Here is a 27,981-nt window from a genome sequence, read left to right as displayed (position 1 = left end):
TTTTTACTATTGGCTAGTTTTTGACGAATATCTCGGAATCTAAAAGAGATAGAAAGATTTTTGTCATGACCTTTTTTGTAGAGCCAATAGAGCGTTATAAAAAAAGTCATGAGAAAAATTTTGCTATCTCTCTTAGATTCCGAGATATTCAGCAAAAACTGGCTAATAGTCAAAATCGACTTAACTCGGTTTACCGCTTCACTACTGAAAAACCCTCTTTGAAAAAGTTCAGAATTTATTCTATTTTTTTAATCATTCCATCATAATTTTTGGGAATTTCTACATGATGTACCACTCAATTGACAATGTTGGATTACGAAAGATAAAAAAAATCCAGATAACATTCGAAAGATAGGACACCCGGGCCTTAATTCTTGAATTTATTTCTCCTCGCTCATTCGTGCCACTTCAAATTATTGTCGGAACCATTCGGCAATTGTCGGTCCCCACTTGCTCCCCCGCCACAGGTGTCAAAGGATCGCCTACCCGGCCTCATAAATCAACGATTCAGTGCATTCGTTTCTCGACGTGATCCAGTCACGATCTGCTTTATCTCGCGTATCATTCGCTCCAGTTTAGCGTCCCGTGTCAACACAAAGGGACAGCTGCGACATTTTTTTTCTTTGTTTGATTCGATATCGTTGGAGCCATGGGAGAGGCTGGAGAGATAACCAAGAGGTTGAGGGGGATTGAGCAGGAGTGCGGCTGGATCGCAGGGGAAATTAATTTTCTTAATAATCGAGTCGATGGCTTCAAGGAGAGAATTAAAACTCTTGAGGCTGAGATGAACCATCTCCAGCAGATTCAGGTGAGTTCATGTTTCGTTGTTTTTTTCAGACGTTTTTATCGACGACAAAGTTAATTGAAAATTTTTCAATTAAATTTTTGTTAAAGCTCAATTAATAGGACAAAATTGACACTTTAGACTTTTTAAAAAATATCCATAACTCAGAAACAAACTTATGAATAGAGCTCAGTTTAGGCTCATCACAAAGGGAAAGAATTGTTCTTTGTATTAAAAGAAAAATTATTAAATTTCATCAACATTTCAACCCGTCACTAGCATTTTAAAAAAAAGTGTCCATTTTACCCCAACCTTCCCTACACTTAAAAAAATTAATTAACAATTAATCCAGTTTATTGTTTATTCGGTTTTTGAATATGAACGAATTGAATTCATCATTTATCGATTTAATTGGTTAATTGATTAATTAATTGGGGATTTTAGGACGCTGTCTCGGGCCCTGGGGAGATGACGAACGATAGACTCTCTGGACTGATGCAACAGAGACGCAGAAATCTCGTTGAGGTAATTCTCTTCTCTTTTATTCTGAACGTCCCTCAAGGTCGATCCAGTCATTGTAAATATTTTGTTTTGATTTCAGATTCAGTATGCCCTCCCCAGCACCTACGAGGAGCTCAGAAAATTGGTGAGATTTAATTCTTCGTGGAATAAATTTATCACATTTATTATTCGCTTTGGGGAAGAGATAAAGTATGTGCTGAAGGGAGAATTTAATTCCTCACGTCTCCCTTTGGGGGCAAAATATTCATGGATATTTTTTTCTTTGAGGCTTTCATAAGCTGCGAGACATTTTGCGTTGTAATTATTTGTTGACGAGATGATTGAGGAATTGAGTGACGAAATGAACTTGAGTCGAATAAAATAACACCTTGAATCGATCGTTGCTCAGAGAATGATTTCGGTAATGAAGAATTTTACGAACAAATGTCAATGTTTTTTTTGCGAGCATTTCATAGACTCCAAAAAATCGCTCGATATTTTGTCCTGGAATTGACATTCGATAAATGATTCACTCATTCATCAGTCGTTAAATTATCTCGATAATGAAGGAAACGACATTAAGATACATTTTGCACTTTCACGAAGGATTACCCATTTCCGAGATAAGCACCCAGAATATTAAAATCTCATTACAGCTGTACGAACAATCCCACCATTTACCAATTCTCAGAATACTTCATTGATGAGCCAGTCTAAGAGAAAATGTCAGCAAAGAATTTTCGTGGATTACGAAATTCTGTGCTGAGAAGGTTCTCTATATTTGTTCTCCCCCGCCCCTCCCCCAATTGGATTGTTCCACGAAGGTTCCAAGGCTTAGAAATACTGTATTTGATATGCACAATTCCACTTTTCATTAACCATTGAATTATGACACTCATCTCTGAGGTGATTATTTTTTTTATGAATAATTTTGACAATTTCCTCAATTCTGATTTTGACCAATCAGAGTGCAGTATTTGGAGTCACGTGATGCGTTTCACAGTGATAATTTCCCCGGCTGCAGGGAAATTATCAGACTGATAATTTCCCTGCAGCCTGTCAATTGTTTTCTACGAATTTGACAGATATTCCTCACATTTTGGTGAGATGTGTCCCGTAACCCCGAACACTGCACCCTGATCAGCCAAAATCAGAATTGAAGAAATTGTCCTCCGAATACCCCTCGACCTTCAAAGTTCATCGGATATTTCCCTCAAGTTTATCTGCATATCAACGATCGGGATCAGTTTTGCAGTAAAATTTTAATCTGCAAAACTGATCCGATCGTTGATATGCAACAAAACATTCGGGAAATATCCAATAATTTTGAAGGTCTTGGGGTATTATAGCTGATTATTTTATCAATTATTGTATCAATTATTGTGAAAACAAAAATTTGATGGATTTCTATTTGAAGTTGAAGAAATCATTCGTTTCATAATTTGTTATTGAACTGATATTTTCAGGAGACTGTTTTGCTGAATCTGCAACAGGAGGCCTTCCAGCTCGCCATCAGTCTGAGCTTCACATCGATGAGCATCGGCTCGAACTAGCCCTTCCCTCCAAAACCCACTGGTGATATTTTTAATGTAAATAAATCTTTTATTTATAATTTCACAAAAAATCATTGTTCATATTTGTACAAAGGTGAAATAAAAATGTTAAAAACGAATTGTCGATTTAAATCATATGTACGGAGAGAAATATTTGATAAAAATTACGTATCTTATTCAATAAAAATTACGTATCCGTTATTCCGAAGCGAAATGTGGTTGTAGGAAATTTCACGGAAGTGCCACGGAATTTTTCCAGAGCGTTCCGTAATCTTTATCTGAACCTCCTGTGAAAAATTACGATACCGTCACTTAAGAGTGCCAAGTGAATTTGAAAAAAAATTCAAAAAAAATTTTTTCTTCCCCTCCATCATTGGAGAAATATGTATTCATCCATCCGACGAAATTTCAAACCCGCGACCGGAACTAGACATCGAGAAAATAAATGCGGAAAATCCTCTATTTCCCGTGACGAACCTCGAGAAAGCATGGGATCAAATGGGTACGGCGGGTTGAAATATCTCTCTTATTCACCCCGGTACCCCATTGTTTTTTGTCGCCATCACATTGAACACATCATTTCCCATATCTTCAAATTTTTTCAAATTGTTCTTGAGTTCCTAGGGGGTTGAAACGTTTAATTTAATCAAAACTCCATAAGAGGCCGGATGTAAGACTGATTTTGTTTATTTAATTTCTCGATATCCATAAGTTCTAAAATTTTAATTTAATTTTTAGTTTTTAAATTTTAAGTTCTAAATTTTTAAGAAAAATTTTATTTTTTCTTTAATTTTAGTTTTTAAATTTTAATTTTTTGTCACCGATGTTCACCATCTGTCTAATACTATTAATTTAAAAAATTATAACTTTGTTGGTGAATGTCAATTTTCAAGGTCATCGCCAAATTCACTTGGCACCCTTAGATTTTCTGAGTCGATTCCGTAATCGGTGAGCGAATTGTGAGTTCCGTAATTTTTACTGAACATTTCTCTCTATGTATACGAGAGAGAAAACCAGCCACTGAAAATTCAGAAGAACTGATTTCGCTATAGAGCAATTATTTTTTTTTATACATTTTTCCTTCCCACGATCATTACGGTTTTATAGGCTCCTCATTCGTCTGCCTTGCTCTCCCACCTCTCTCTTCTGATATTTAGAGGGTGTTCCTAAGCGGTCACCCATACTTCACAAGTACTAATTGCGCTAAACGCGGTGGCTCTCGGATGTCCGCCGGAGCAACACCTAGTTCATCCAACCATTAACAGTCGGCACACTGAGAGAATAACGACAGAATTCTCAAACAAGTCTTGCTTGTGCCAAGAAAATAGTTTTTTGAAAATTATCAAAAAAGGATTTTTTGTGCCAAATGTGCAGACAGTGCGCCGAAATGAAAAATTTTTGTCGCAAAAATAGATTCAGTAGTTCACAAAAAATTGCATTCTCTGCACACGCAAGACATGCCATTTCCAGCACTAGGGTAAGCTACCCAGTAGATGGACGCTGCCCTATAGATGGAAGAGCTACTTTTGGATAGGAAATTACGCAAAAAAATACTGAAATGTGAATTGTTGCTTTGAATTTTCACTAACTGTTGTGATTCTTAATCCCTGAGTGACGATTTTTTTTTCGATCAATTTTTTTTCAATTGCTAAAAAACAAACGTCCATCTACTGGGCGGTTTTCCCAGGCGTCCATCTACTGGGCAGTTTACCCTACTCGTTCGTTATTCGATACTCCCATACGTATTTTCCTCCCGGAAAATCTTTGTTTTATGCGAAACAAGGGATAGTAATTTTTCGTTTCGGCTATCTAATAATCACAGACAAGAAATGAACCCTTAAATGAAACAATAATAATGATATGATAGCAATCTTGTAACTTAGGGATAAAATATTTGTTGATAAATTTTCCTCAATATGAGATATTTTCATCCGTCTCGTGTAAATTATGCGCCTCTTGAGCCAAATATTTCATTGCTGTCGAAAGCAGAACAATTATTCATATCTGAGACTTCCAAATTCGAATCAAACAAATTCTTTTTTGGCAATTTTCAACTAGCGGTTTTGTTGGCCCAAACAAGACTTGTTTGACAATGTGTTTGTTTTTCTCTCATTGCATACTCTGTAAAGCAATTTTTATACGGACTCTCAAAGCCTACAAAAGAGATTGTTACGTCTCTACGTAGAAATGAAAAGATGTTCATCCAAAACCTCTATTTATTTACAAAAAGTTTTACAAATTTCCGTCTTCGACTGAACATTGCAAAATTCCACTGGACCCAAAAATACATAAAAAAATATTTCTTATAGAAGGCAGATTGCAAAAATATATCACAAGTTGGGACAATTATTCAGGGTTGAGAAGGATAAACGGCCTCTTATCATTTTTCTCCCCAACCCTTTTTTTCATTTTAAGACCGGGATGAATTATCTTTCGAACGTTATCTCGATTGTTTTTCCATCTTCATAATGTAAAATATATCACAATTTCCACTGGATGTTACATCACGTAGGTGTCCCTAAAAATTATGATTGCACAATCAAAAAAAGTAAAAAAAAAAACAGAATTAAACTTACGACTGGCCTGACGGATGTAAAAAATGACCGTCATTTTGCATCCCTAAATTCTATTCTCTAAACAGCAACCGTCATTGGTGAAAATGTTCAGTTTTTTTCAACGTTTTTTTGATTATACAATCATAATTTTTGATGACTCCAGGACTATGTTAAACTGAATGGCAATTGACGAGGGGCTGGTCACTCCTAAATTAAGTGGCTCAGTAATTTCCAGAATGGAATGATTTCCTGTGATTTCTGGAATGATTTCTGTGATTTTCCAATAGGAGAATTGGAAATCATGATTTCACGCATGAAAAAATTTAAGAGAAAAACCTATCGAATTCGTTAGAAAATTCTATTGAATTTCTATCAAACTTTCTATTACTTTTTTGCTGATTCTATTGACATGTTCAGCAGAAAAAATTTAATAGAAAAAGTCAACAGAATTCGATTTTTCTATATAACTTATTCTTTTCATATATTTTCTATAGAATTTGCTCGACTCAAATTTTCTAAATTTTTTTCATTCTATTTTTATTTTCTTGATTTCAAGAAATCATCAGAAATTTGGACTTTACTTTCATCGATGAGTTCTAATTATTTGTAAATCACCTGATTTCTTTATGATTATCAGAAGTCATTACAATTCACTATCAGAAATAGAAATCCCTTGATTTTCAGTGATTCTGGTGATTTCTTCCCTGATTTCCAATCGAGTGGTCCAGTGATTTCCTAAGTGACCAGCCCAAGTCAATTTTGACTATTGACCAGTTTTCACTGAATATCTCGGAATCTAGGGGAGACAGCAAAATTTTTGTTGTAACCTTTTTTATAGAGCCGATTGAATGCTACAACAAATGTAATTACAAAAATTTCGCTATCTCCCTCAGATTCGCAATATTCCTCAAAAACTCCACTGGGAGATGAGTCGACTTAAACCTTTACCACTTCGCTACTGATTTCAGACTATCAAATTAAAAAAAATACACCCAAGATCACGTTCGAAAGATAATACACGCGGCCTTAAATGTACTTCTCAGACTTCAAAATGAGACCTGATCCATTTGGCAGGATATTCTGATGACTCAAGAAGTTCCATGTTACCTCACCCTCCCTTATCAGCAATTCACTTCCTCTGTAAAATTCTGTGCAGATCCTCGAAGGCTGATTTCAGATGACCCACGTATTCAGTGGCATCTCGATGATCCCTGTAGCTGGTGACAACCGACCCAAGTCGATTATCCTGAATCATGTAGCCAATGCCATAGCCATTCTCCACAACAGGACCAAAGCCTCCTCCCAATACGTCTGGACTGGACAACGTCGAAGTCGACAAGATATTCCTATTTATCCTCTCGTAAGATGGATCTCGAAAAATCGATGGAAGACTGCCCCCCAGACTGCCACTCTCCTCCCAAATCCTCTTCAATGCAAACAAATGTCTGTCGAAACCCTGTCCCATGGCAGCCTCTTTCGTGAGAACGTTGTGGGCTTTACTGCACTCAATAATCAATTTTTTAAACTCATTGTCATTGGCTTTGGACTTGCCACTCTCCACGATGGCTTTGCACAGGGCTTTTGTCCGACTCGTGCACGATCTTATGGTCTCGGTGCGACCGTGCTTGAAGGCAGAGGTGCTGCAGGACTCGTATGTTGGGACAGCTCGTCCCTCGAGTTTGTAGAAAGCCAATTGAAACGCCATTTGCATCACAGCGTCTGGACTCACTCCGAAGGTCTTGCACTGCTTCTTACCGAATACATCGGATATGTGGTGATCCAGGGATAGAGTGTCATGGGCCCAATGGTGGTACTCCCTCAGGGCACCGTTTACAGATGCCTTTATGGCGTCGTCGACCTTGAAGCCTAGTTTTTCGACGCTTGGGGAGGCAGGAGAGAGCTTTGAGTGGTCTTCTGGGTGGAACCTGGGCTTCGATTTTATGTCGGCTTTCAAGTCCTGCGGGACAAGGATGATTGCAGTGTTTATAAAGAATGGGAATGTTACACTGATGCAGTTGCGTCGTGAGTTCTCGACCAAAAGAGGATGAAAAAATGTGATGGATGGCTTGAGAAATTTGTTCATTTTCTAGGGACTGGATGAAACGAGCTGAAGATGATATGGGAAGGGTGAGTAATTTTAAGAAATGTTCAAACATACGAGGTGGTGGCTAGGTGTGGCTGACGCCATCTTGCTTGGATACCCCCGCTCTCTGGCGGAAGGGGGTTCTAAAATGGCGGTGCCTCCACCTCGTATTTTTAAACGTTTCTGAAAAATATTTATCCGCTTCAAATGACCCCCAACTCACTTCATCTGGTTTACAAAATATGAACGAATTTTTTAAGGGAAGACTACTATGAGTTTTGAAAGTCGTGGGATATTGCAGTGAGATTTCTCATGCATTAAAGATCGATTATATATGTCTAAAAACGAACAATTAGTGCGAAATAATTGTTTATTTGTCGTTTGCCCCGCAGACGCTTAAAATGGTAAAAGTAGTCCAGGGCCTGCAATGTTTGAACTACAGAGGTTTTTTTTTCAAAATTTTTGAAAAAATGGGTTTAACGACAATTACAAATTAGTTTTTTAAATTCGACTCCTACACAACTAATTTCGTTTTGTTTAATATACAAAATTGTGTAATTCATGTGAAATAGACAGACTCGATTCTTTCAGAAATATTTTTTGGGCTATTTTACATGAATGGTGCAATTTTTTATTAAAATAATAACGAAATTAACTGTATAGGAGTTGGATTTCAAAAAACTCATTCGTAATTGTTATTGCACATATTTTTTCAAACATTTTGAAAAAAAAATCTTCTGTAGGTCAAAAATTGGAGGCCCTGGACTATTTTTAACATTTTAAGCGTTTGCGGGGTAAACGAACAATAAACAATTATCAATCAATCAATTTGTTTATCGCCATTTCTAGTAGGTAGAACCTTGTTACAGCATACATAAGCTAAATGAGGATAAAATAGCATTCAATTAAAGATAAATGATAAATACAGATAGGTAGAAAAGGGTGTAGAGAAAATTAATGTAATAGGGGGGGGGGGAACGGTGCATGAATACTAGGCTGTCACAAAGTTGAAAAGCAGTTGCCTCATAGCTAGCGTGTAATTAATTCAAGTATGAATAATAAATAATAAATAACAGAGAAGCAGGAAGTGGTCCAGAGTAATGAAACGAAAATAAGTATAAGTATTGTCAGGCCAGTAAAATAAAGCTTGAAAATTTTATGCGATTCAGCTCAGATAAAAAGTCATGCGTTGGACTGTAAAAACAACAACCAATCAGTTTTTTTGCACTAGTTATTCGTTTTTAGACATATATAATCAATCTTCAATGTATGAGAAATCTTATTCGAGTCGCCCGCAACTTGATGAAATTAGTTTGAAAAAATCTCAACATCCGTATAATTCCCCCTAAACTTTGATTAATTTTTTATTTCTTCCCTTTGATTTCACGATTTGGCTTTCTGTACAGGGGTAACAGAAGGACCCCGTTTCTTCGAAATCTTCAAACTAATTTCCTGCTCAAAGTTATTAATATTTCATGAAGCCAAATCACATTGATCTTCATCATCACCTCCTGGAGATTAATGCACTTTGATTTGTAAAAAGATCGATAACTTTCGGCAGGAAGTTTGTTAAAAAATTTGAAAAATTAGCGGCATTCTGTTACCCCTTAAGGCATCTTTCAGATTTGTTTGTCCTCTTTTGGATGAGAATGCAAGGCGCAAATTTAGTTTGCTCTCAAGTCCTCTTACTGCGGCTATTTGATGAAATTGTTCAATTTTCATTCCATTCAATTACTTTTCATCAAAATCGATAGAATAAAATCCAATATAGAGTGTAATATCGATGAAGTATAATGTCGAAATCAATGGAATAAGATTCAAAATGTGTCAATAGAGTAAAATTAGTCCCACTTACTGTAAAATATCGAAGAACGGCGACTCCATCACCCCACGAGTGTTCAAAATTTATTCCAGAATATCCCTTTCCATTGACAATCAATGAGAAAGATTTATCGAACCATCGGTTCGCTCCATCGGAATGTAAAAAGTCCCGGAGTAATTTATTCTGATTTTCCTCTTGCAAGTCATCATCCAGCGCCAAAACAAACATTGCAGAATCGATTTTCCGTAGAACTTGCTCGTTACCGAGGCTCAACAGGTGTTGGCGATTCTTAGCCCATTGATTGCGTTCTGTGGCCGTTAGGATTCCAATAGGACACTCGCTGGGCCCTCGTGGATCGTTCAGAATCGAGCTGACGCAGGAAGCTATCTCCTGGGGGGAGCGAATGCTTCCATTTTCGTTTAAGAGATTGAAGGAGTAGAAATGACCTCTTCGCATTACGATCACGTGCCTCGAGGTGGGATCGTTGTAGATCCTGTCCTTTTCCATTTCAGGGATGCGCGCTGTTCCGAAGAGGTGATGGAACTGAGACATGTCGAGGGGGAAAGCCTGGAAATTTGAGTGTTTCAATCCTTTATAACCCTTCGGCCGATATAATTTCAACAAAAAAGAACCCCCCAACACATCCCCTCCAGGAGTTTTTCATTAAAAAAATCTGGCCAAATTATTCCTTTTCGCGATTGGCCCATGATAATCGAATGATCAATTTTGTTTCGTGCGTGCACGAGTGAAAATGTCGATGGCGTAATCGAGTTTACCCCCCTGGATTGTTTATCTGACATTTTTGAGGTGTGAAGAGGGAGTGGAGGGGTTGAGAACCCCAGGGGGTCGATAATTTTGGCGAGTTTGGGTCGAGGGTCAGGGGGACTTTCCAGTGGTTTAACTGTTTCATTCGGATTTTCGCCATGTCCGGAATTCCGCATATGTCCGGGGGCCTCTCCAAGCTCAAGAAGAAGCACTTTCGTGTCAAGCACCAAAAGGTCAAGCTTTTTCGTGCCAATGAGCCACTCCTCAATGTTTTCATGTGGGGTGTCATCACACGGTAGGATGTTGAATTTTATATCGGAGTTTTGGGGTTCATGGAGGTCTGAGGGTGATAGACGCAATTGCTCTGTGTCAACAATGCAGTCCAGGTTGTTTTATTTTCCGGGGGAGATGAGCTAAATTGCAGCGGACTGAATGGTCAATATCTCCGGAACAAATGGTGCAATTTGGATGAGTCAGGGATCATTTTGAAGCCTGAGAAAATATATTCGAAATGAAGAGAAAAATTGGTGAATTCCACTCTGCCAATGTCGAGATATTGACGATTGAAAACGGTTTATTCCATCTCGTCTCTCTGCATTCAATTTTCGATTTCTTTTCTAACGAATTATCTTATTGAAAATAAGAGTGACTCATTGTTTTTTTTCTTCATCAGTTCCTTATAAAAGCACATAAATGAGATGTGATCGAATCAAATCGATAAATAATTGATAAAATAATGTTATAATATCAATACCTTGAACAAATATGCTCCATAAGTGGCGACTGCCGATGGTAAAAGCCCGGTTATCGTTCGAAAAAATTGAGTATTCGATTTTTTGGGATTCATATGATAGACCTCCGGCTCCAGAATACCAGCCCTCAGTGAATTCATGAATCTAGCCGATGATATCAAGAGATTGGTGGCTTTCACCAGCGGTTCATTATATCGGATATTCTCCTCTTGCACCATAATTATAAAAGGATTGTAATTAATTGGCAGTGGTTTGCGATCCCTCAAGTACATGTCAAACCATGGCTCACTTATGTAGCTCGTGTGTTTGTTATTGGCATCAATTTCCACAAGTTTTTTGTGCAACTGTGGGCCTTCCTTGGATTGAAATGCAACAACATTATCCGAGGTTTTTTTAAATTCTTCTGGAGACAGAATGGGCTCTTGGGCTCTTAAATATCTTCTGCATGTGTCTTCTAGCTTTGGAATGGGCAGACGAGGCAGAGACTTCTGAAAGTGCATCGTTGAAAGCCGGCTATGCTGCAGGTAGTCATATTCATTGTATGTGGAGCTGCAAAAATATAATATTGAAGTGAAGCAGTTGAAAAGTTCAACTCAATGTTGAATATTGCTGTTTTCAATGAATATCTCGGAATCTAAGGCGGATAGCAAAATTTTGATCATAATCTTTTTTAAGGGGCAAATGGAGAGCTACAAAAAAGGTCATTATGGAAATTTCGCTATCTCCCTTAGATTCGGAGATATTCCTCGAAAACTCAGCTAACTTAAATCGTTTATCATTTCGGTAAGGAATTTAATTAAATAGTTACTTGAAGATGATCAACTGTACCTTGACCGACTCGACAGAGCGAACAGGAGTCTTGGTAACACATCTGCCTGAAAAAATTTCCGAGTTTTTTCGATCGTGACTCAACAATTCAGTGGCGAATAGGTAAAACCGTTCAAGTGGTTTTTGACTATTGGCCAGTTTCCAATGAATATCTCGGAATCGAAGGGGGATAGCAAAATTTTTGTTATGACATTTTTTGCAGAACTGATTGAGAGCTGCAAAAAATGTAATTACGAAAATTTCGCTAGCTCCCTTAGTTTCGGAGATATTCCTCAAAAACGCAGGTAATCAACGAAGCGTTTTACCGTTTTGCTACTAAATTGTTTATTAATCATCATAAATTGAATAGTTATCGAATTAGATAGATAGATAGAATGTGATTTATTATACTCGGAGACGCAGAGATCCCCTGACGGCAAACAGAAATTAAACATCGATTACATTATGGAAACATTATAGTCATAATTGCGTAAAGTGTTCTCTTAAATAGAGCTTTATCTAGACATTTAGGAAAGAAAATGACATTCTTGTCTCATAACTCATCGAACATGCAGACGTATTTATTGAATAATTACCTTGCGTCCTCTCAAGTATTGCACATTTTTAACGGGAAAAAACATAGTATTTTTGTGATTGTCGAAGCGAATCCGAATCCAATGGCGACAGTTTTTATTCAAGTTTAATTAATCAGTTGTTCATTAAAAAAAAAAGGTAAATGTTATCATTATGCTCATTCTGTAGGACTTTATATATTATACTATCAAATACATGTCTGTCTAACTAAACTTGACTGAGTGCGGCCTGTGATTGGTCAGTTGAGAGTATCTTTCGGCTGTCATTGGTCATCACCCTCACCAGACAGTAGAACAGAAATTATGTTGAAGAGGTTGGCAGTGGTTTTCCGTTATTGTAGTGCGCGAGATTTAGATTCAGTAAATGAAGCGGTAAAACAATTCATGTCGACTTATCTCTCAGCTGAGTTTTCGAGGAATATCTCCGAATCTAAGGGAGATAACAAAATTTTTCTCATGACCTTTTTTATAACTCTCAGTTGGCTCTACAAAAAAGATCGTGACAAAAAATTTTCTATCTCTTTTAGATTCCGAGATATTCGTCAAAAACTGGGCAATAGTCAAAATCGACTTAACCCGATTTACCGTTTCGCTACTGAATTAGTTCTATATGTTCTGCTGTCAGCCGAAAAATCACAGAATTTTCCTTAACCATGAAAAAAACCCAGTTACCGACAATTTACCGATACTGGCTAAACATCCTTAAGATGTCTCGAGAGTAAAAAAACGACTGGAATGCGGGGTAAAAATGTCAAAAGGGGATGAAAAAATCTGGAGATTGCTCCAAAAATTTGTTCTTTTTCTAGAAACTGTATGAAACGAATTAGAAGTGATCTGAAAAGAATAGATAATTCAAAGAATTGTTCAGAAATACGAGGTGGTGGATAACCTCTATCGGCGGATAGGTGAGGGCGCCGCCAACTTGCTCGGATTAAACGAATAAAAAAAGTAAAACAAAGAGCTTTTGAAAATTCCCGCTCCTCGCTCTTAAATCCCCTCCATCTTGGATCTATCGACGTTTTCCCATGATGCCCTAGCTGCGCAGTTTCCTCTGTCCGCCATTTTTAAAGGGCCAAAGACTCAGTGGCCGATTGACTGTCGAACTGCGCGGTCCGGTAATTCTTGCCGATATAATTCCAGCAAAAAAGAACCCCCCCAACACATCCCCTCCAGGAGTTTTTCATTAAAAAAATCTGGCCAAATTATTCCGTTTCGCGATTGGCCCATGATAATCGAATGATCAATTTTGTTTCGTGCGTGCACGAGTGAAAATGTCGATGGCGTAATCGAGTTTACCCCCCTGGATTGTTTATCTGACATTTTTGAGGTGTGAAGAGGGAGTGGAGGGGTTAAGAACCCCAGGGGGTCGATAATTTTGGCGAGTTTGGGTCGAGGGTCAGGGGGACTTTCCAGTGGTTTAACTGTTTCATTCGGATTTTCGCCATGTCCGGAATTCCGCATATGTCCGGGGGCCTCTCCAAGCTCAAGAAGAAGCACTTTCGTGTCAAGCACCAAAAGGTCAAGCTTTTTCGTGCCAATGAGCCACTCCTCAGTGTTTTCATGTGGGGTGTCAATCACACGGTAGGATGTTGAATTTTATATCGGAGTTTTGGGGTTCATGGAGGTCTGAGGGTTATAGACGCAATTGCTCTGTGTCAACAATGCAGTTCAGGTTGTTTTATTTGCCGGGAGAGATGAGGTAAATTGGAGCAGATTGAATGGTCAATATCTCGGGAACAAATGGTGCAATTTGGATGAGTCAGGGATCGTTTTGAAGCCTGAGAAAATATCTTCCAAATGAAAAAAAAATTGGTGAATTCTACTCTGCCAATGTCGAGATATTGACGATTGAGAGCGGTTTATTCCATCTCTCCTCTCTGCATTTAATTGTCGATGTTTTTTTCTAACGAAATTATCTTATTGAAAATAAAAGTGACACGTTGTTTCTTTATCTCGTTAATGATTTGATAGATACGATATCGATATTTCATCTATGAATTCCATTCTGAGCGATTGAAGTTGCATTAAAAATAGACTTTTGCTGTTGTTCTTGCAGATAAATGAATTGAGTCATGTGAATATACCTGTGATGCTCCTACCGGATGATTTCAGGGCTTACAGCAAACTCAAAGTCGATAATCATCTCTTTAACAAGTAAGATGACGTTTTTTTAACTCCAGACTTGATCTTTTTTTGTCAATTTATCTCGAGAACGAGTCATTCCAGGGAAAAATGTCAAGAGAGCTCTGTTGCAAATGGAAAAATAAAAAAGAAATGTTTTGCATTATTTCCCCCTAAAATCACTCCTCAACAAAGCAATTTTTCAATTTGAAAATTGAAAAAAAGGGGTTTGAAGAACAATTTCGTTGTTAATGATTAATCCAACAACTGGCTAATAATTTGTAGAGAATCTGCCAAAGAATCTTTTTCATAGTTAGCGAAATTCCCTGTAAAAAATGTCCTACATTTCCCTGTGAAATGTTGAACAAAAGAAAATTGAAATTAATGAAAAAGAAAAAACGATGAGTTGTGGTTCATCTGATGCCATTCCCAACATACATCCTCTCTTTTTTATTGATCCCGCTTAAAAATAAATTCATCGTAGACGAGGTAAACAATAGTTGCCAGATATAACATCAAAATTCAATGTCTGGCAGAGCAAGACCATTTACCATCTAAATATACCACCGTTTTGGTACTCGTCTGCCAGTTACTGGCACGTGATATTGGAATCAGACGCTGTAAATTGTTAAAAAAATTGCGCCACTCGTCTAAATCTCTTGAGCACTCCAAACGAGTGTTAAATATACGAAATTTATGATGAAGGAATGTCACAAAAATTTAGAATTGTGAGAATCCATTGAAATTCATTGTTTATTCAGATGCCAAATACGCATGCTTAATCTCTCGTCAGACATTGAGGGAAAAAAATTGACTCTGCCGAAAAAATATATGTAATACTCCTAGATAAATCCCAAGTCCGCACTCTAATGTCATTATTATTTTCACAGAGAAAACATGCCATCACACTTTAAAATTAAGGAATACTGTCCTCTCGTGTTTCGAAATTTGCGCGAGAGATTTGGAATTGACGATTTGGACTACAAGGAATCAATGACAAGGTGAGATTGATCAATTCAGTTATTTTTATATCCAAGGGAAAACTTATAATTCTGAGAAAAAGTTGGGGTCCTTGAGGAAAGAGAAAAAATGAGACGAATATTTTCATTTTTTTTAACAATTATGCAAATATCTCGGTGACGAGTGGTCCTACGAAAAATTGTCCCAAGGCCCTTTTTGAAGGTAATTCCAAGACCTATAAAAAATGTTCAGGGACGTTTTTGTCTAAATCGCCCCGTTGACGAGATATTCACAAAAATCGTGGAGTAGTTCAAGCACCACATGTACTCGCTAATTATGCAATTATCTCGCTAATTATCAATTCTAGGCAAAAATGTCCCTGAATATTTTTTGTAGAAAATTTCCCCCTCTACAAAAAACTTTCAGATGCATTTTTTCCTAGAATCACTCATTTTCTAGATAAACCCGATAAACTAAAGTGGCTCTTCCAAACTCTTGACTTTTTCTCGTTATTATCAAACTTTGTCTTTCCACTCTCAACATTTTTGTTTTTTCTGCAAATACTGGTGTCGTTGAAGCGTTTGAATGTATCCAAAGATGAAAATGATAAATTAAGAAGAAAAAAATGTGTATATACTAGATGTCGTGCATTTAATCCTTCGCGTCTCAAGCGACGTTCAAGAATAACCGATAAACCAGAATTGTCCACAAGCAACGAGATATCCATGAAACAACGACAAATGGTACAACGTTCAGCCACTGTTCCTACGATAAATGTAACAACACCGGGAAATAATACGTCTAAATTACTGAATATAAATAAGCCACAGCGTACCTACAGTTTTAAGCCAAAACGACTGAGGTTAGAGCTTTTGTTTCTTCATTACTGCCAATTATTTTCATTCAACATGTCTTTTTACCATCACTTTTTCGTTTTTTTACGTGTGGCTAACGAAATAAATAATTGCAATGAACACAACTAAAATGATAATTACAAGTCACTATTTGATTCATTGAGTTGGAGAGGAGAATTGTGATAATTTTTAGGATAGTGAGGATTAATAAACAGCATTTGTCGATGATTAAGAATATTTCATTCTCATTACGCCTGTTGGAGAATTGAGGAGAGGAGTTGGAAAAGTTGATGAGAGAAGTTTCCACTGAAAGATAAATTGCTGAATCGTTAAAAATGAAATATCAGGAAAAATGACTATTGAATGAACAGGGATGCGAAAAAATGACATGACACGTCACTGACCGGTCATATGACACGGCAGTGACGGCGGTCATGTGACACGGCCAACCATGACAATTTATTGTCAAATGACACAAACGTGACTGTTTCACCCTGCGACCGTCACATCCCATCTGATTAGTGGCACCCCAGGTGGCGGCAATTAGTTCGAAATTCGAGAATTCCCCATGATTACCTCAATGGATGGACAATCACAAGTGTCAACATGCGTGTCAGTCGTGTTTCAGTTTGAAAAAGAAAAATCAGTGGTGAGTTTATTGACTAGTGTCATTTTTCTCACTGGGAATGGTCGAACAGTTGAGATCAATGAATAAAATAAATGATTTCACACCAATTTTTCATCACAATTTTTGACATGATATTCATCTGACAATTTCCTCAATTCTGATTTTGACCAATCACAGTGCAGTATTCGGAGTCACGTGACGCGTTTCACACTGATAAATTCCCCGACTGCAGGGAAATTATCAGACTGATAATTTCCCTGTAGCCTGTCAATTGTTTTCTACGAATTTGACAGATATTCCTCACATTTTGGTGAGATGTGTCCCGTAACCCCGAACACTGCACCCTGATCGGCCAAAATTAGAATTGAAGAAATTGTCCTCCGAATACCCCTCGACCTTCAAAATTCATCGGATATTTCCCTCAAGTTTTCCTGCATGTCAACGATCGGGATCAGCTTTGCAGTAAAATCCCGCTCGTTGCTATGCAACAAAACACTCGGGAAATATCCGATAATTTTGAAGGTCTTGGGGTATTATAGCTGAAAATTACACACAATTTTGAATCCGGATATTCTGCGGAAATTTTCAACTGAAAAATTCACTCCACATTCAACATTCTCTGCCTGAAGGCCTTCAGGCGACGGGCGCATTGGCAAGTAAACCCTTGCATCAAATAAACCGATGTAATTTGAAAATTTGTGACAAGATTTTGTAACAGAAAAATTTATGACGGTCACATTGCATCTAACTAGTTGACTATCGTATGTGAATCGACAGTGTGACCCATATTATGACATGAAAAAACGTGACTTCACATGACCGTCATATTTTTGTGATTGACAGATTTCAAAAGGTGATGTTATTTCGCATCCCTGGTTGAGAGACCTCGGGAGTAAAAAAATAAATTCTCTTCCAAAAGGGGATAAGAAAGTCTGAAAAATAGCTTGAAAAATTTGTTCATTTTCTGGGGACTGAATGGAATGAGTTGACGGTGAAATGAAGAGAATAAATAATTTTAATGAATGCTCAAAAACACGAGGTGGGACGAGGGGCTTCCAAGATGGCGGCGCTTCCACCTCGCATTTTTAAACATTTTTTAAAATGATTTATCCTTTTCAGATCACCCTCAATTCACTTCGACCGGTTTCTATTAAATGAACAAATTTTTCAAGCCATCTTTCAGATTTTTTCATCCCCTTTTGGCTGAGAATTCACGACGCAGAGGTTTCTACGTATTTCAGTATTTTTTTTACTCCTGAGGTTTTTTGAGAGTCAAATGGTTGTTAAGGGTCGTTTGACCCTCAACTAAAAAAGGAAAAAATTCCTGAATTTCCCTCACGTTTTCCCACTTTCCTCTCAAATAACCTCTTTGATTTTTCATGAAAAAAAAACAGAAGGATTTTGTGCACGGAGTACTAACACACGGATCACGTTCTACATAGACTAGAAAACCAGCCTATAATTATTGTAACACGCCCACAGGCACGCGACCATAAATCAGCTCATAATTACAAAGGGAAAAAAATCCAATAATGTTGGAGTGAGGAGTCATATCAAGCGTTATAGAAAATAAACGTATTTCCGACAGAGGAAAAACACATGGAATCATGCATTAAAAACAGTGGAGAGCACCTGGGTATTGAATTGGAGTCCTTGATGGATTTGCAAATGCTTTCGCTTGTTCATTAATTAATCACATGCAGACATCGATTCGTGTGATTTGTGTGTTACTTTACTTTACGTTCTGTTCTTTTCTGTTCAGCTCCACTATATCAATTTTTTATCCTCACATCTACATTGTGATTTTTTTAAAATGATTCCGTAGACAGAGCTGGGAACTATTTCATGAAAATTGCAACAATTAACGAATACTATTTTGCAATATTTCAAATAGTATTTCACTCAGTTCTGTTACTCCATCAATGCTTAATCCTGTCATTGTTCTTAAATTGACATAAATCATCGATTTTTAAGAATGGAAATTTTTTTCTAGGTCACAACCAACGCTGGATGATTCATCAGGAAAGAGTGGAGCCAAGTTTTATCAGTCTTATGACAAATTATTTATTATCAAGACTATGACGAGTGAGGAGGTGGAGAGAATGCACTCGTTTCTCAAACATTATCATCCAGTAAGGATTCATTAATTATTTTGGGGGAGAGTGGAAACGCTATCATTCATGTTTGGAATTTCCGAATTCCATTGACATTTCGCCTCTTCGTATTTTTTCCCCCCTGCTTGTTTTATATTTTTTTCTGAAATTCAGTAGCGAAGCGGTAAACCTGGTCAAGTCGATTCTGACTATTGGCCAGTTTTTGACGAATATCTCCGTGTGGAGATATTCGTCAAAACCGTTTTGGTACAGACAATTTTCCCCCTGATGACTCAAACTCAGAGTTAACTCTGGGTTAACTCTGGGCTCGTAGAAATTTCCCAGAGTTTCTCTCCTTCTTCGCTGTTTTTTTCCATAAACCCAGAGTTGGCCCAGAGTTAAGGATGTTTAGCTATTTTCAGCAAATCTTATTTTTTCATGTTCAAGGAAAATTCTAAATTTTTTTTGGCTGATAGCAGAACATATGAAACTAACTTTTTTGATGTTAAAAAAATTGATCGCAATAGTCTCGCCAGAAATAAGTGATCAAATTTTTCCTTATACACGGGCTCTTATGGGATTTATGTTAAAATTTATAATTCACCTACTATAAAACCTTTTTTTTGAATACTTTCGATTTTTGATAAACATCCTCAACCCTGGGTTTGATCTACCAGGCTCCCTGTCGTTTATTCCGCCCTCTTCGCTTCATCTCAAACAACCAAACTCACTGAATTTCCACTTTTCAGTACATAGTGGAGAGACACGGAAAGACCCTGCTCCCCCAGTACCTGGGTATGTACCGGCTGACAGTTGACGGAGTGGAGCACTACGTAGTGGCAATTCGAAACGTCTTCTCGAACCACTTGACAACGCACAGGAAGTTCGACCTGAAGGGTTCGACAGTTGATCGCGAGGCATCTGACAAGGAGAAGGAGAAGGATCTCCCCACGTACAAGGACAACGACTTTGTCAAGGAAGGAATGAAGATCTACATAGGTGAGGAGGCAAAATCTAAGCTGATAGAGACCCTCACAGCAGACGTGGACTTTCTAACGAGGCTTCACTTGATGGATTACTCGTTGCTGCTGGGCCTTCACGACTGTGCGAGGGCTGAACAGGAGAACAGGGAGAGGGCAGAGAGGGAGGAGGACGAGGAGAATCACGACGACGAGGATGACAGCGAGTCTGGCAGTGGATTGGACTCCAGGGGACCTGGGGTAGACAGGGTCTGGGGCTGGTCTGGGGTCACGGGAATGACAACACCACCAGAGTCACCTCATGCTGCTCTCATGAGGGATGCCAGCCTCCAGTATGATGATGCCATTATACCAGAGCTGGATATCTACGCCATTCCCAGCAAGGAGGGGGCTAACAACAAGGAGATTTATTTTCTGGCTATTATCGACGTGCTGACGCATTATGGGGTCAGAAAGCAAGCTGCTAAGGCTGCAAAAACTGTTAAATATGGGGCTAATGTTGATGGAATATCCACTTGTGATCCTGAACAGTATGGGAAGAGGTTTATCGAGTTCATGAGCAAAGCTATTGAGTAAGGAGGAGATTTTTGGAGTGTTTGGAGAGTTTCGAGGGGATTTTTTGGGCTTGGGGGATGGCATTGGTCAAAGTGAGGGTTTGGCTGGGATTTTGAGGGAGTTGAGGGCAGGAGACGATTTTTGGGGGTATTTTTTTTCTAGGAAAAAGGTCAGAGGCTCAGGAAACGTCTCAATAAGAATTTTCATAAGTCTCTTAAATTCAAAGAAATTCCAGGAAAACTGGTGAACAAAATTGAATTCAGTTGATACTGAGGTTTTTAATAAATATCTTCGAATTTAAGGGAAGTACAAGATTTAAAAAAACACTCTTTCTTTGTAGAGGAAATTGAAAGGTAAAACACAACTATCAATAAAACCGATACTGATAACTTCGTCAGATTCTAAGAAATTAAAAAAAACTGATGGCAGTAACTGGATTTAATCTAATGCAGATAAAAAATTCCTTATCACGAAAATTTTTTGGATAAAAAAAGTCTGACCTTCAAAAAACGTCTCGATAAAAATTTTCTTGCATCTCTTAAATGCAAAGAATTCAAGAAAACGATGAAGACGACTGAATGCAGTCGATCCTGATATTTCAGAGAATATCTTCTCATCTGTAGAAAAAATCAAAAGCTACAAAAATCGAATTGTTCCCAAGTAAAACTGACTAATCCTGTCTGACTACTCAATTAATCATTGATCCTCATCACGGTATTATCATTGATCAACAGCCTATCTTATCTCCTCACTCCTAACGTCGAGTTTCTTCATCTTCACATGAGGAAGAATAGGAATTTCCGTATTTGCTCTTGTGATTAATGTTCTTTTTTTAGCTTTGAGTGTGAGACACTTGTTGAAAGGAAAAAATTAATGATCGGTACGAAAGGATTATTCGAATGAAGAAGAGACAGAGATTTTGGAACAAATCAATAATACAATAGGAATAAATGTTGACTTGAACCTATTGAGAAAGAAAAAAACACTATTAATCATTACTCCTATTGATAAACGTTTTTTATAATTCATGAGAAGTTTAATCGATAAATGCCCAAACTTAATATAAAATTTATTTTTTAAAGATTTAAGGTGAAACCACTATCTAGTCCTCAATTTTTATTTCGCGTCTAATTAATTCCTCCTGCAAATCTCTTGTTTTTTTTCTATTTTTTCTGAAATTGTTACTTCTAGAATTGAATGTCAACGTTTCGTTGCATGTTCGTTGTTTCAGAACGTTCAGTAAACATGAAAATAATTGATAAAATGTTCAGATGTAAGGAAAAAATGCAAAAATACGCTCAATCGTTTCTATTTTGCGTCCTAGACTTAAGAAATTTAATTAAGAAGAATATTCTAATTTTTTGTTTTCTTTTTTCTAACGTCGAAATTTTTTTTGTACGAAAAAACTATGTTCACTCTTTGCTTGTTCATATCAACGGTTGCCAATGCTATTATTTTTGTGCTGTTGGGGAAGATGAAAATTCAGCAACAGTTTTTTTTCCCACTAATTTACACGACACAATAAACAAATTTAACACCTAAAAACACTTTGAATTGTTCGAGTTTGATTCAAAAATTCAATTGAATCGATTATTTTCCACGAAACAACCATTTTTCAGTGACAATACGACTCCTTTGTTCATAAATTTTTCACGATTAACAACACAGAGACACAATTTGAATAAAAAAAAATGAAAAAGTTGTTTTAATCAATAAAAAAAAATTGCATAAGATAAATAAATTGTTGTATATATATTCAGTATTCACCGGTCGGTAACATGTGCCGGCTAGATTGTCCAGGAATTATAGCGATTAATGAATGAATTGAAAACCGAAAGAAGGAGGTATGAAGATAATAAAGGAAATTACGAATTAAATAGTGATTAATTTATTTTTGTAAATACTATTACAAAGAGTATTCAAACCATGTAATTTTCTAAGCACATGTCAATCAAGTTTCCCTTAAATACATCGTTAATATAAGATAGTTACGTTTATTACAGAGGGACTCCTCCCAGGCACACCATTTAAGTCGACTTTGCTCTCATCTGGGTTTTCGAGGAATATCTCCGAATCTAAGGAAGATGGCGAAATTTTCGTTAATACCTTTTTTGTAGCTCCCAGTTCGTTCAACAGAAAACGTAATAACAAAATTTTGCCATCTGCCTTAGATTCCGAGACACTCGTAAAAAACTGAGGCACAGCGAAAATCGACTTGACCCTTTTTCCCATTTCGCTGTGAAAGTGCCTCTTCCTACCTTAATAATTCAAAAAAACTGGACATTCCCAAAAATTTGGAGTCATCTCGAGGCAAATTCCCAATCTCCCCACTCAAACAGCATAAAACTAGTTAAAGACTCTAGGTCTCTTGCTCTCGGCATTCTCCTCGCTGGTCCCCTCCTCCTCATTGCCGCCACTCCTCTTCCTCCTGGCAGTCGGAGACATCTGCTTAAGGCACTCAACGTCATTAAACACGACCTGTGCGCCTCCCCCACTGGTGGGCACAATGTCCCCCTTGTAAAGCTTGGTCTCCAGTTCCCCATCAGTGTCCTGTTCCTGAGCAATGAGACAGTACCTGGATGCCCCATCAGTGATCTCCTTGGGGTCCGTCAGCTTGGTGACGCTCCTCCTCCTCCTCATCAATGGCTGGAGAACAGTCCCAATGGGAACCAAAGCCCCGGGTCTGTGATCAACCCAGCGATCAGCACTCTGACTCCTCCTGTGTCTCAAATTGGCCACAGGAACCTTGTCCCTTCTGGACCTGCCGTCAGCAGCAGCAATCTTCCCCGACACAGTCTCAGGAATCCTCTCCTCGACCCTCTCCTTCTCAACCGGAATGATGATATTCCCGTCGTCGTCCAGGATCTTCTTCACAAGCCTCAGCCTGTCCTCCGTAGCTTTGGTCTGGCTCTGCATCCTCATCCTCTGCTGCCTCAGCTTCATCTCAAGCTCTTTATTCATCTTGTCAGTCTCCTGCTGCATCTTCGTATTGAACCTCTGCTTGACCTTCTGCTTCTCAATCAACCTCTGGTTGAGACAAAAGTCCTTGTCCCTCAACTCCACCTGCAGCTTCTGAATGGTCTCATTAGCAGCGTTGAGCTTCCTCAGAAGACTGTCAATCTGCGTCTCCGTCTTGCAGACATGATCCTCCAGAGTACTGAGCTTCTTCTTCTGCTGGGAATTGGCTGCCTTCAACGAGGCATTCTCCACTTTGAACGTCATGTTCTCCTGCTCAATGTTATGCAGCATCTTTCTGAAGTCATTCTGTTTAGTCTCCAGATCGGACCTCAACAGGTTCCTCCTGGCAATCCTGTGCTCCAAGAATCTCATCAGAGTCGTGATGACCTCGTCATGATGGGGATTGTTGACATCCATCGGAGGGAAGGCTCCTCCCAATGAGTAGACAAGCCCCAGGTCAAGATCAAGATCAGCAGCCTCAGGCCTCCCCATGGCCTCCAGCCGACTCCTAGCTTCCTTAAATATCTTGTTAGCTTGTCTTCTCCCTGGCGTAAACCCAAGATCGATCTTCGGAACGATGGGACGAGCGACCTGCACCTCCTGCGTCATCTCCGCAAACTTCATCACCTGAATGGTCTCGTCGTAGTCGTCAGCCCTCGGATTGACGCAGACAATCATCCTGACCCTGCCCTCTCCATCGAAGTAGTTCTTGAATAGATGTGTAAGCTTCGAGTCCCTGTAAGGCACAATCTTATTGCTGCCGGTGGTCTGATTCTCCCTCAATATCTCCAAGCACGACCTCAGGGTCATCAAGGAATTGTTGATGTTGCCGGCCTCCCTCAGACGTTGTCCAGTGTTCTTCGTTCTGTTGGTTCTCTCCGAGCCCGCGAGATCCACCAGAGACAGCTGAGAGATGGCTATCAATCTCTTGTCATCAACAACATTTTCCCCTTGACTGTCCAACGGCCCCTGCACCAATCTGATGGTGAAAACCGAGTGCGACCTCGAGGACTCGGCATTCAAAGCTGTGTGAGCCACTCTTCGCTTCCTCTGGCCCCTCCTGAAGGCCTCGAAGGCTTCCTCAGAACTCTTGACTTCGATCTGCGTCACCATGTGAACGTACATGTTCTTGTTGCCATCCTCTCTCAGGATTTTCGACTGGAGGGTCTTGCCTTTTGGCTCCTCCTCGTCCAGGAGATCGTACACAGAGTTGTTGTAGATCTCCACGTACGTTATGAAGACAGCGTAGACACTGTCTTCGTCGACAGGCAGCGATTGCGACTCGTCTGGTGATCGGGGCAATGGGGGATTGCTGTCTGTGTCACTGTCCTGACGTCTGTACTTTGTCTTCTGGGGTCTGGGGGTCGTCAGACCCGCGTGCAGCTCTGATTGTCGGTCTAACATTGCGTCTGTGTCACTTTGGACCTCGAAGGAGTTGAAAGGGTCCGGTTTGAAGACGAATTTCTTGGCTTGGTACGACGAGATGCTGTTGAAGAGAACGTCTAGGCAACGGGGCATTATCCCGGAGTTTTGGGGCTCTCCGGTCATGGTGAAGGTCTTCCCCGAGCCCGTTACACCGTAGGTGAAGAGGAGGGAGTTCTTAGAGTTGATGAGGTTTTCGACGAGGGGGAGCGCCACGCAGCTGAAGATTTCGCCTTGGGGGACGTCGGGGGTGAACACCTTCGTGAAGGTTGTCTGGATTTCTTTGGTGGTGGCACGGAAGTTCGTGGAGGACTCGGGGGGCGTTATGAGAATTGTGGTTGGGGAGATCACCTTCATGCAGGAGGTGTCGGTGGGGCTCTGCATGGGGCGCACCCGGCAGTAGACCTGCACTGGGTCCTTTGAGAGGGGCTGCTGGAAGCGGGGGCGCGTTGGCTTGCGCGCGGACAGCGGGGGCTTCGGACGGCTGCAAGAGGTCAGGTCGGTTGGTTCGGGGGGCTTCGAGCGGCAGCAATTATCGGATTTATGGGAAGCGAAGCGGTAAGACGATTCGAAGTTGTCGATACATCACTTTAATTTGGGAACAAGATATGTGCGATTTCAAGACGGTTTTCCCCTCGGGAGGCCCAGAGTACGGGAGAGTGGGGCAAAATGAAACAGTCGACAAAACGACTGTTTAACGGAATTCAAGCAAAACAAATTTTTATTAATAAATTTTTTTTCATCAACTTTTTTTTATTCTTGGGAGTACTGATGAGAATAATTAGTTTTAACTTCCCAGGTTAAAAGTATACTGTTACGCACTTGTACTGAAATATACTATAATTTTGAAGATTAAAATCTGAAATAAATTCTAATCGACAGTTGGCATGAATCGAAAATCAGGTGGACATTGTGCTCAATCAGCAGTCTATTATTATTGATAATAATTAATTTAGAAGTCCAAAAATGATGCAGTCTTATGAGGAAGCTTTTCGAGATTGCGGAAAAATCTGAAGGAATGAGTAAAAATTCAATAGTGAAGTAGTAAACCGGTATGAGTAGATTTTGACTATTGCCCAGTTTTCAATGAATATCTCAAAATCTAAGGGAAATGGAAAAATTGTTGTCATAACCTTTTTTATAGAGCAAATTGAGAGCTACAAAAAAGAAAATTACAACATTTTCGCTTTTTCCCTTCAATTCCGAGATATTTATTGAAAACTGGCCAATAGTCAAAATCGACTTATACCGGTTTACCACTTCGTTACTGAATTCTATTCCCAATGTAAAATTATCTTTTGTAATAAATAATTTATGTTTTCGCGTGCCTGAGATGGCATGTCATGGGGAAACTCTTTGGCGAAACGGGAGACTATTGTTTAAAAAAATAACTGAAGAATTCACTGAATTAATTTCTTACACTCATCACACGTACATTTCATGGGAAAAATTATTAATGTGTCTCTGGGGAATAGCTCCGAATCTAAGGGAGATAGCGAAATTTTCATCATAACTTTTTTTGTAGCTCTCAATTCGTACTACAAAAACGGATATGACAAAAATTTTCATATCTGCTTTGGATTCCGAGTTGTTCATTGAAAACTGACTTGAACCGTTTTACCACTTCCCTACTGGATTTTTCAGGGCTAAAAGAGTTTAACATTCGTGTGGACTTTTTTCAAGTGCTAATGAGTATGCTCATGACCTACAAGTATTAGTACACCCCTAGATTTATTTTTAATCAAGGGGTCATCATCTCGATAACAAATGCCTTCAGAGGAAAAAGTAAAAGCACATTAAGGGAGGTTGGGGTAAAACGGACACTTTTGACTTTTTTTAAAATGCTAATGAGGGGTTGAATTGTTGATAAAATTCAATACTTTTTTTTCAATACAAAGAACAATTTTTTCCCTTTGTGACGAGCCTAAACTGAGCTCAATTGATAAATTTTTTCAGTTATGAATAATTTTTAAAAAGTTTAAAGTGTCGGTTTTACCCCACCCTCTCCTATTGATTGGAAATTTTCTCGTCTACAAAAAAAGTCTTTTGACATTTTCCCTTAGAATCACTAATTCCCAAGATAAATTAACAACTAAAAAAAAGTTGGAATCAACTTGTTCATTATTCATAAATCGGAATTGTTGGACTGAAATTTAGTTAACTTGTCGTTTTTTTTAGGCCTCTTTTAAAGCTTTGTATTGAGGAAAAAAAAAAATCGTATCATTTTTTTGACGAGACATCAGAGATTTTTTAAGAATCTGCTTCACAACTGATTAATTTTTCTATTTTTTTTCAGTTAAATATTTTTTATGGTGAGGTTCACACAACAAAGAGTGATTGTGATTTCTAAAACGTAAAAATTCATCTCCAGTGGACCATCAGAGAGAATTTCACCTAATTTTCACTTGAAAATTCGCCACATCGAGTGTCAACTTAATTTAACCTTCAATATTCACTTAATCGATGAAATTCATGTACTTACGATGGCTTCATTATTCCCGAGCTTCTCTCACGGCTATCGGATTATTCACGAGACTCCTGATCCACTTATTAATGATAAAACAACAAAATCTTTGGGGAAAATGACAGAGGCCCCTGCTATGTTTGACGGTTTAGAAATACGTTGGAAAACAGACGCGTTTGCCAGTTTGCCTCGGAATTTCGTCGTTTGAAAATTGTGGGGAGTGGGGGGGAGTCGACCAATCACAGAGGGAACTACCCGGAAGTGGTGGTCGTCTATAACATGCGTCAATTCAGCGCGGGAAATTCGAAGTCCTCCATTCGGTGTAAAAAACTTCCAAAGGACAAAAACAGAGAAATTAATTTTAGTAAATTTTCAATATTTCCTGATCAAATGATCAAACGATTTATAAGAATTCAGAGGAGTGGGGGGGGGCTTTGAAGTTTATAAAAACAGAGAAATTAATTTTCGTAAATCTTCAATATTTCCTGATCAAATGATCAAACGATTTATAAGAATTCAGAGGAGTGGGGGGGGGCTTTGAAGTTTATAAAAACAGAGAAATTAATTTTCGTAAATCTTCAATATTTCCTGATCAAATGATCAAACGATTTATAAGAATTCAGAGGAGTGGGGGGGGGCTTTGAAGTTTATAAAAACAGAGAAATTAATTTTCGTAAATCTTCAATATTTCCTGATCAAATGATCAAACGATTTATAAGAATTCAGAGGAG

The 27,981-nt window shown here is 38.6% G+C and overlaps 5 protein-coding genes across 7 annotated transcripts in view; 2 read left to right on the top strand and 3 right to left on the bottom strand.

Annotated features, from left to right (window-relative positions):
• The window catches only part of LOC107040886 (zinc transporter foi), a 150,858-nt gene that overhangs the window by 38,251 nt on the left and 84,626 nt on the right, over positions 1–27,981 (bottom strand). The gene's annotated exons all lie outside the window — the stretch shown is intronic.
• On the top strand, positions 415–2,966 carry LOC107040896. The gene is made up of 4 exons (XM_015261168.2): positions 415–808; positions 1,229–1,309; positions 1,386–1,430; positions 2,752–2,966. Exons 1-4 carry the CDS (start codon positions 650–652, stop codon positions 2,836–2,838), a joined length of 372 nt encoding a protein of 123 aa, XP_015116654.1. The 5' UTR covers positions 415–649; the 3' UTR covers positions 2,839–2,966.
• Positions 6,342–12,359, bottom strand: LOC107040887 (carnitine O-palmitoyltransferase 2, mitochondrial). 2 transcript variants are annotated; one of them, XM_015261157.1, is made up of 5 exons: positions 12,219–12,359; positions 11,644–11,690; positions 10,818–11,364; positions 9,332–9,865; positions 6,342–7,350 (listed from the first exon to the last, which is right to left on the bottom strand). In XM_015261157.1, the coding sequence occupies exons 1-5, from the start codon at positions 12,261–12,263 to the stop codon at positions 6,523–6,525; spliced, it is 2,001 nt and encodes a 666-aa protein (XP_015116643.1). In that variant the 5' UTR covers positions 12,264–12,359; the 3' UTR covers positions 6,342–6,522. The 2 variants fall into 2 exon arrangements, with proteins under 2 accessions (XP_015116643.1, XP_015116644.1); XM_015261158.1 differs by lacking the exon at positions 11,644–11,690 and having other exon boundaries at positions 12,219–12,273.
• On the top strand, positions 13,284–22,283 carry LOC107040888 (phosphatidylinositol 5-phosphate 4-kinase type-2 alpha). 2 transcript variants are annotated; one of them, XM_015261159.1, is made up of 6 exons: positions 13,284–13,796; positions 14,272–14,369; positions 15,227–15,337; positions 15,937–16,158; positions 18,772–18,910; positions 19,621–22,283. In XM_015261159.1, exons 1-6 carry the CDS (start codon positions 13,659–13,661, stop codon positions 20,425–20,427), a joined length of 1,515 nt encoding a protein of 504 aa, XP_015116645.1. In that variant the 5' UTR covers positions 13,284–13,658; the 3' UTR covers positions 20,428–22,283. The 2 variants fall into 2 exon arrangements, with proteins under 2 accessions (XP_015116645.1, XP_015116646.1); XM_015261160.1 differs by lacking the exon at positions 15,937–16,158.
• Positions 22,279–27,433, bottom strand: LOC107040885 (kinesin-like protein KIF23). The gene is made up of 2 exons (XM_015261153.2): positions 27,269–27,433; positions 22,279–25,270 (listed from the first exon to the last, which is right to left on the bottom strand). The coding sequence occupies exons 1-2, from the start codon at positions 27,277–27,279 to the stop codon at positions 22,753–22,755; spliced, it is 2,529 nt and encodes an 842-aa protein (XP_015116639.1). The 5' UTR covers positions 27,280–27,433; the 3' UTR covers positions 22,279–22,752.

This window comes from Diachasma alloeum, unplaced genomic scaffold (genome assembly GCF_001412515.2).
Source record: "Diachasma alloeum isolate Michigan unplaced genomic scaffold, Dall2.0 Dall_scaffold_00349, whole genome shotgun sequence".
NCBI lineage: Eukaryota > Metazoa > Arthropoda > Insecta > Hymenoptera > Braconidae > Diachasma > Diachasma alloeum.
Note: the sequence above shows the minus strand (reverse complement) of the source record. Positions and strands in the feature narration are given on the sequence as shown.

Excerpts from the sequence above, each read along its gene's own strand:
- LOC107040896 (XM_015261168.2), top strand. The coding sequence starts at position 650 with ATGGGAGAGGCTGGAGAGATAACCAAGAGGTTGAGGGGGATTGAGCAG. Across the intron at positions 809-1,228 it reads ACCATCTCCAGCAGATTCAG|GACGCTGTCTCGGGCCCTGG; the intron begins GTGAGTTCATGT and ends TGGGGATTTTAG. Across the intron at positions 1,431-2,751 it reads ACGAGGAGCTCAGAAAATTG|GAGACTGTTTTGCTGAATCT; the intron begins GTGAGATTTAAT and ends TGATATTTTCAG.
- LOC107040887 (XM_015261157.1), bottom strand. The coding sequence starts at position 12,263 with ATGTTTTTTCCCGTTAAAAATGTGCAATACTTGAGAGGACGCAAG. Across the intron at positions 11,691-12,218 it reads AATACTTGAGAGGACGCAAG|GCAGATGTGTTACCAAGACT; the intron begins GTAATTATTCAA and ends AAATTTTTTCAG. Across the intron at positions 7,351-9,331 it reads CCGTTCTTCGATATTTTACA|GACTTGAAAGCCGACATAAA; the intron begins GTAAGTGGGACT and ends CTTGTCCCGCAG.
- LOC107040888 (XM_015261159.1), top strand. The coding sequence starts at position 13,659 with ATGTCCGGAATTCCGCATATGTCCGGGGGCCTCTCCAAGCTCAAGAAG. Across the intron at positions 16,159-18,771 it reads TTTAAGCCAAAACGACTGAG|GTCACAACCAACGCTGGATG; the intron begins GTTAGAGCTTTT and ends ATTTTTTTCTAG. Across the intron at positions 18,911-19,620 it reads TTCTCAAACATTATCATCCA|TACATAGTGGAGAGACACGG; the intron begins GTAAGGATTCAT and ends TCCACTTTTCAG.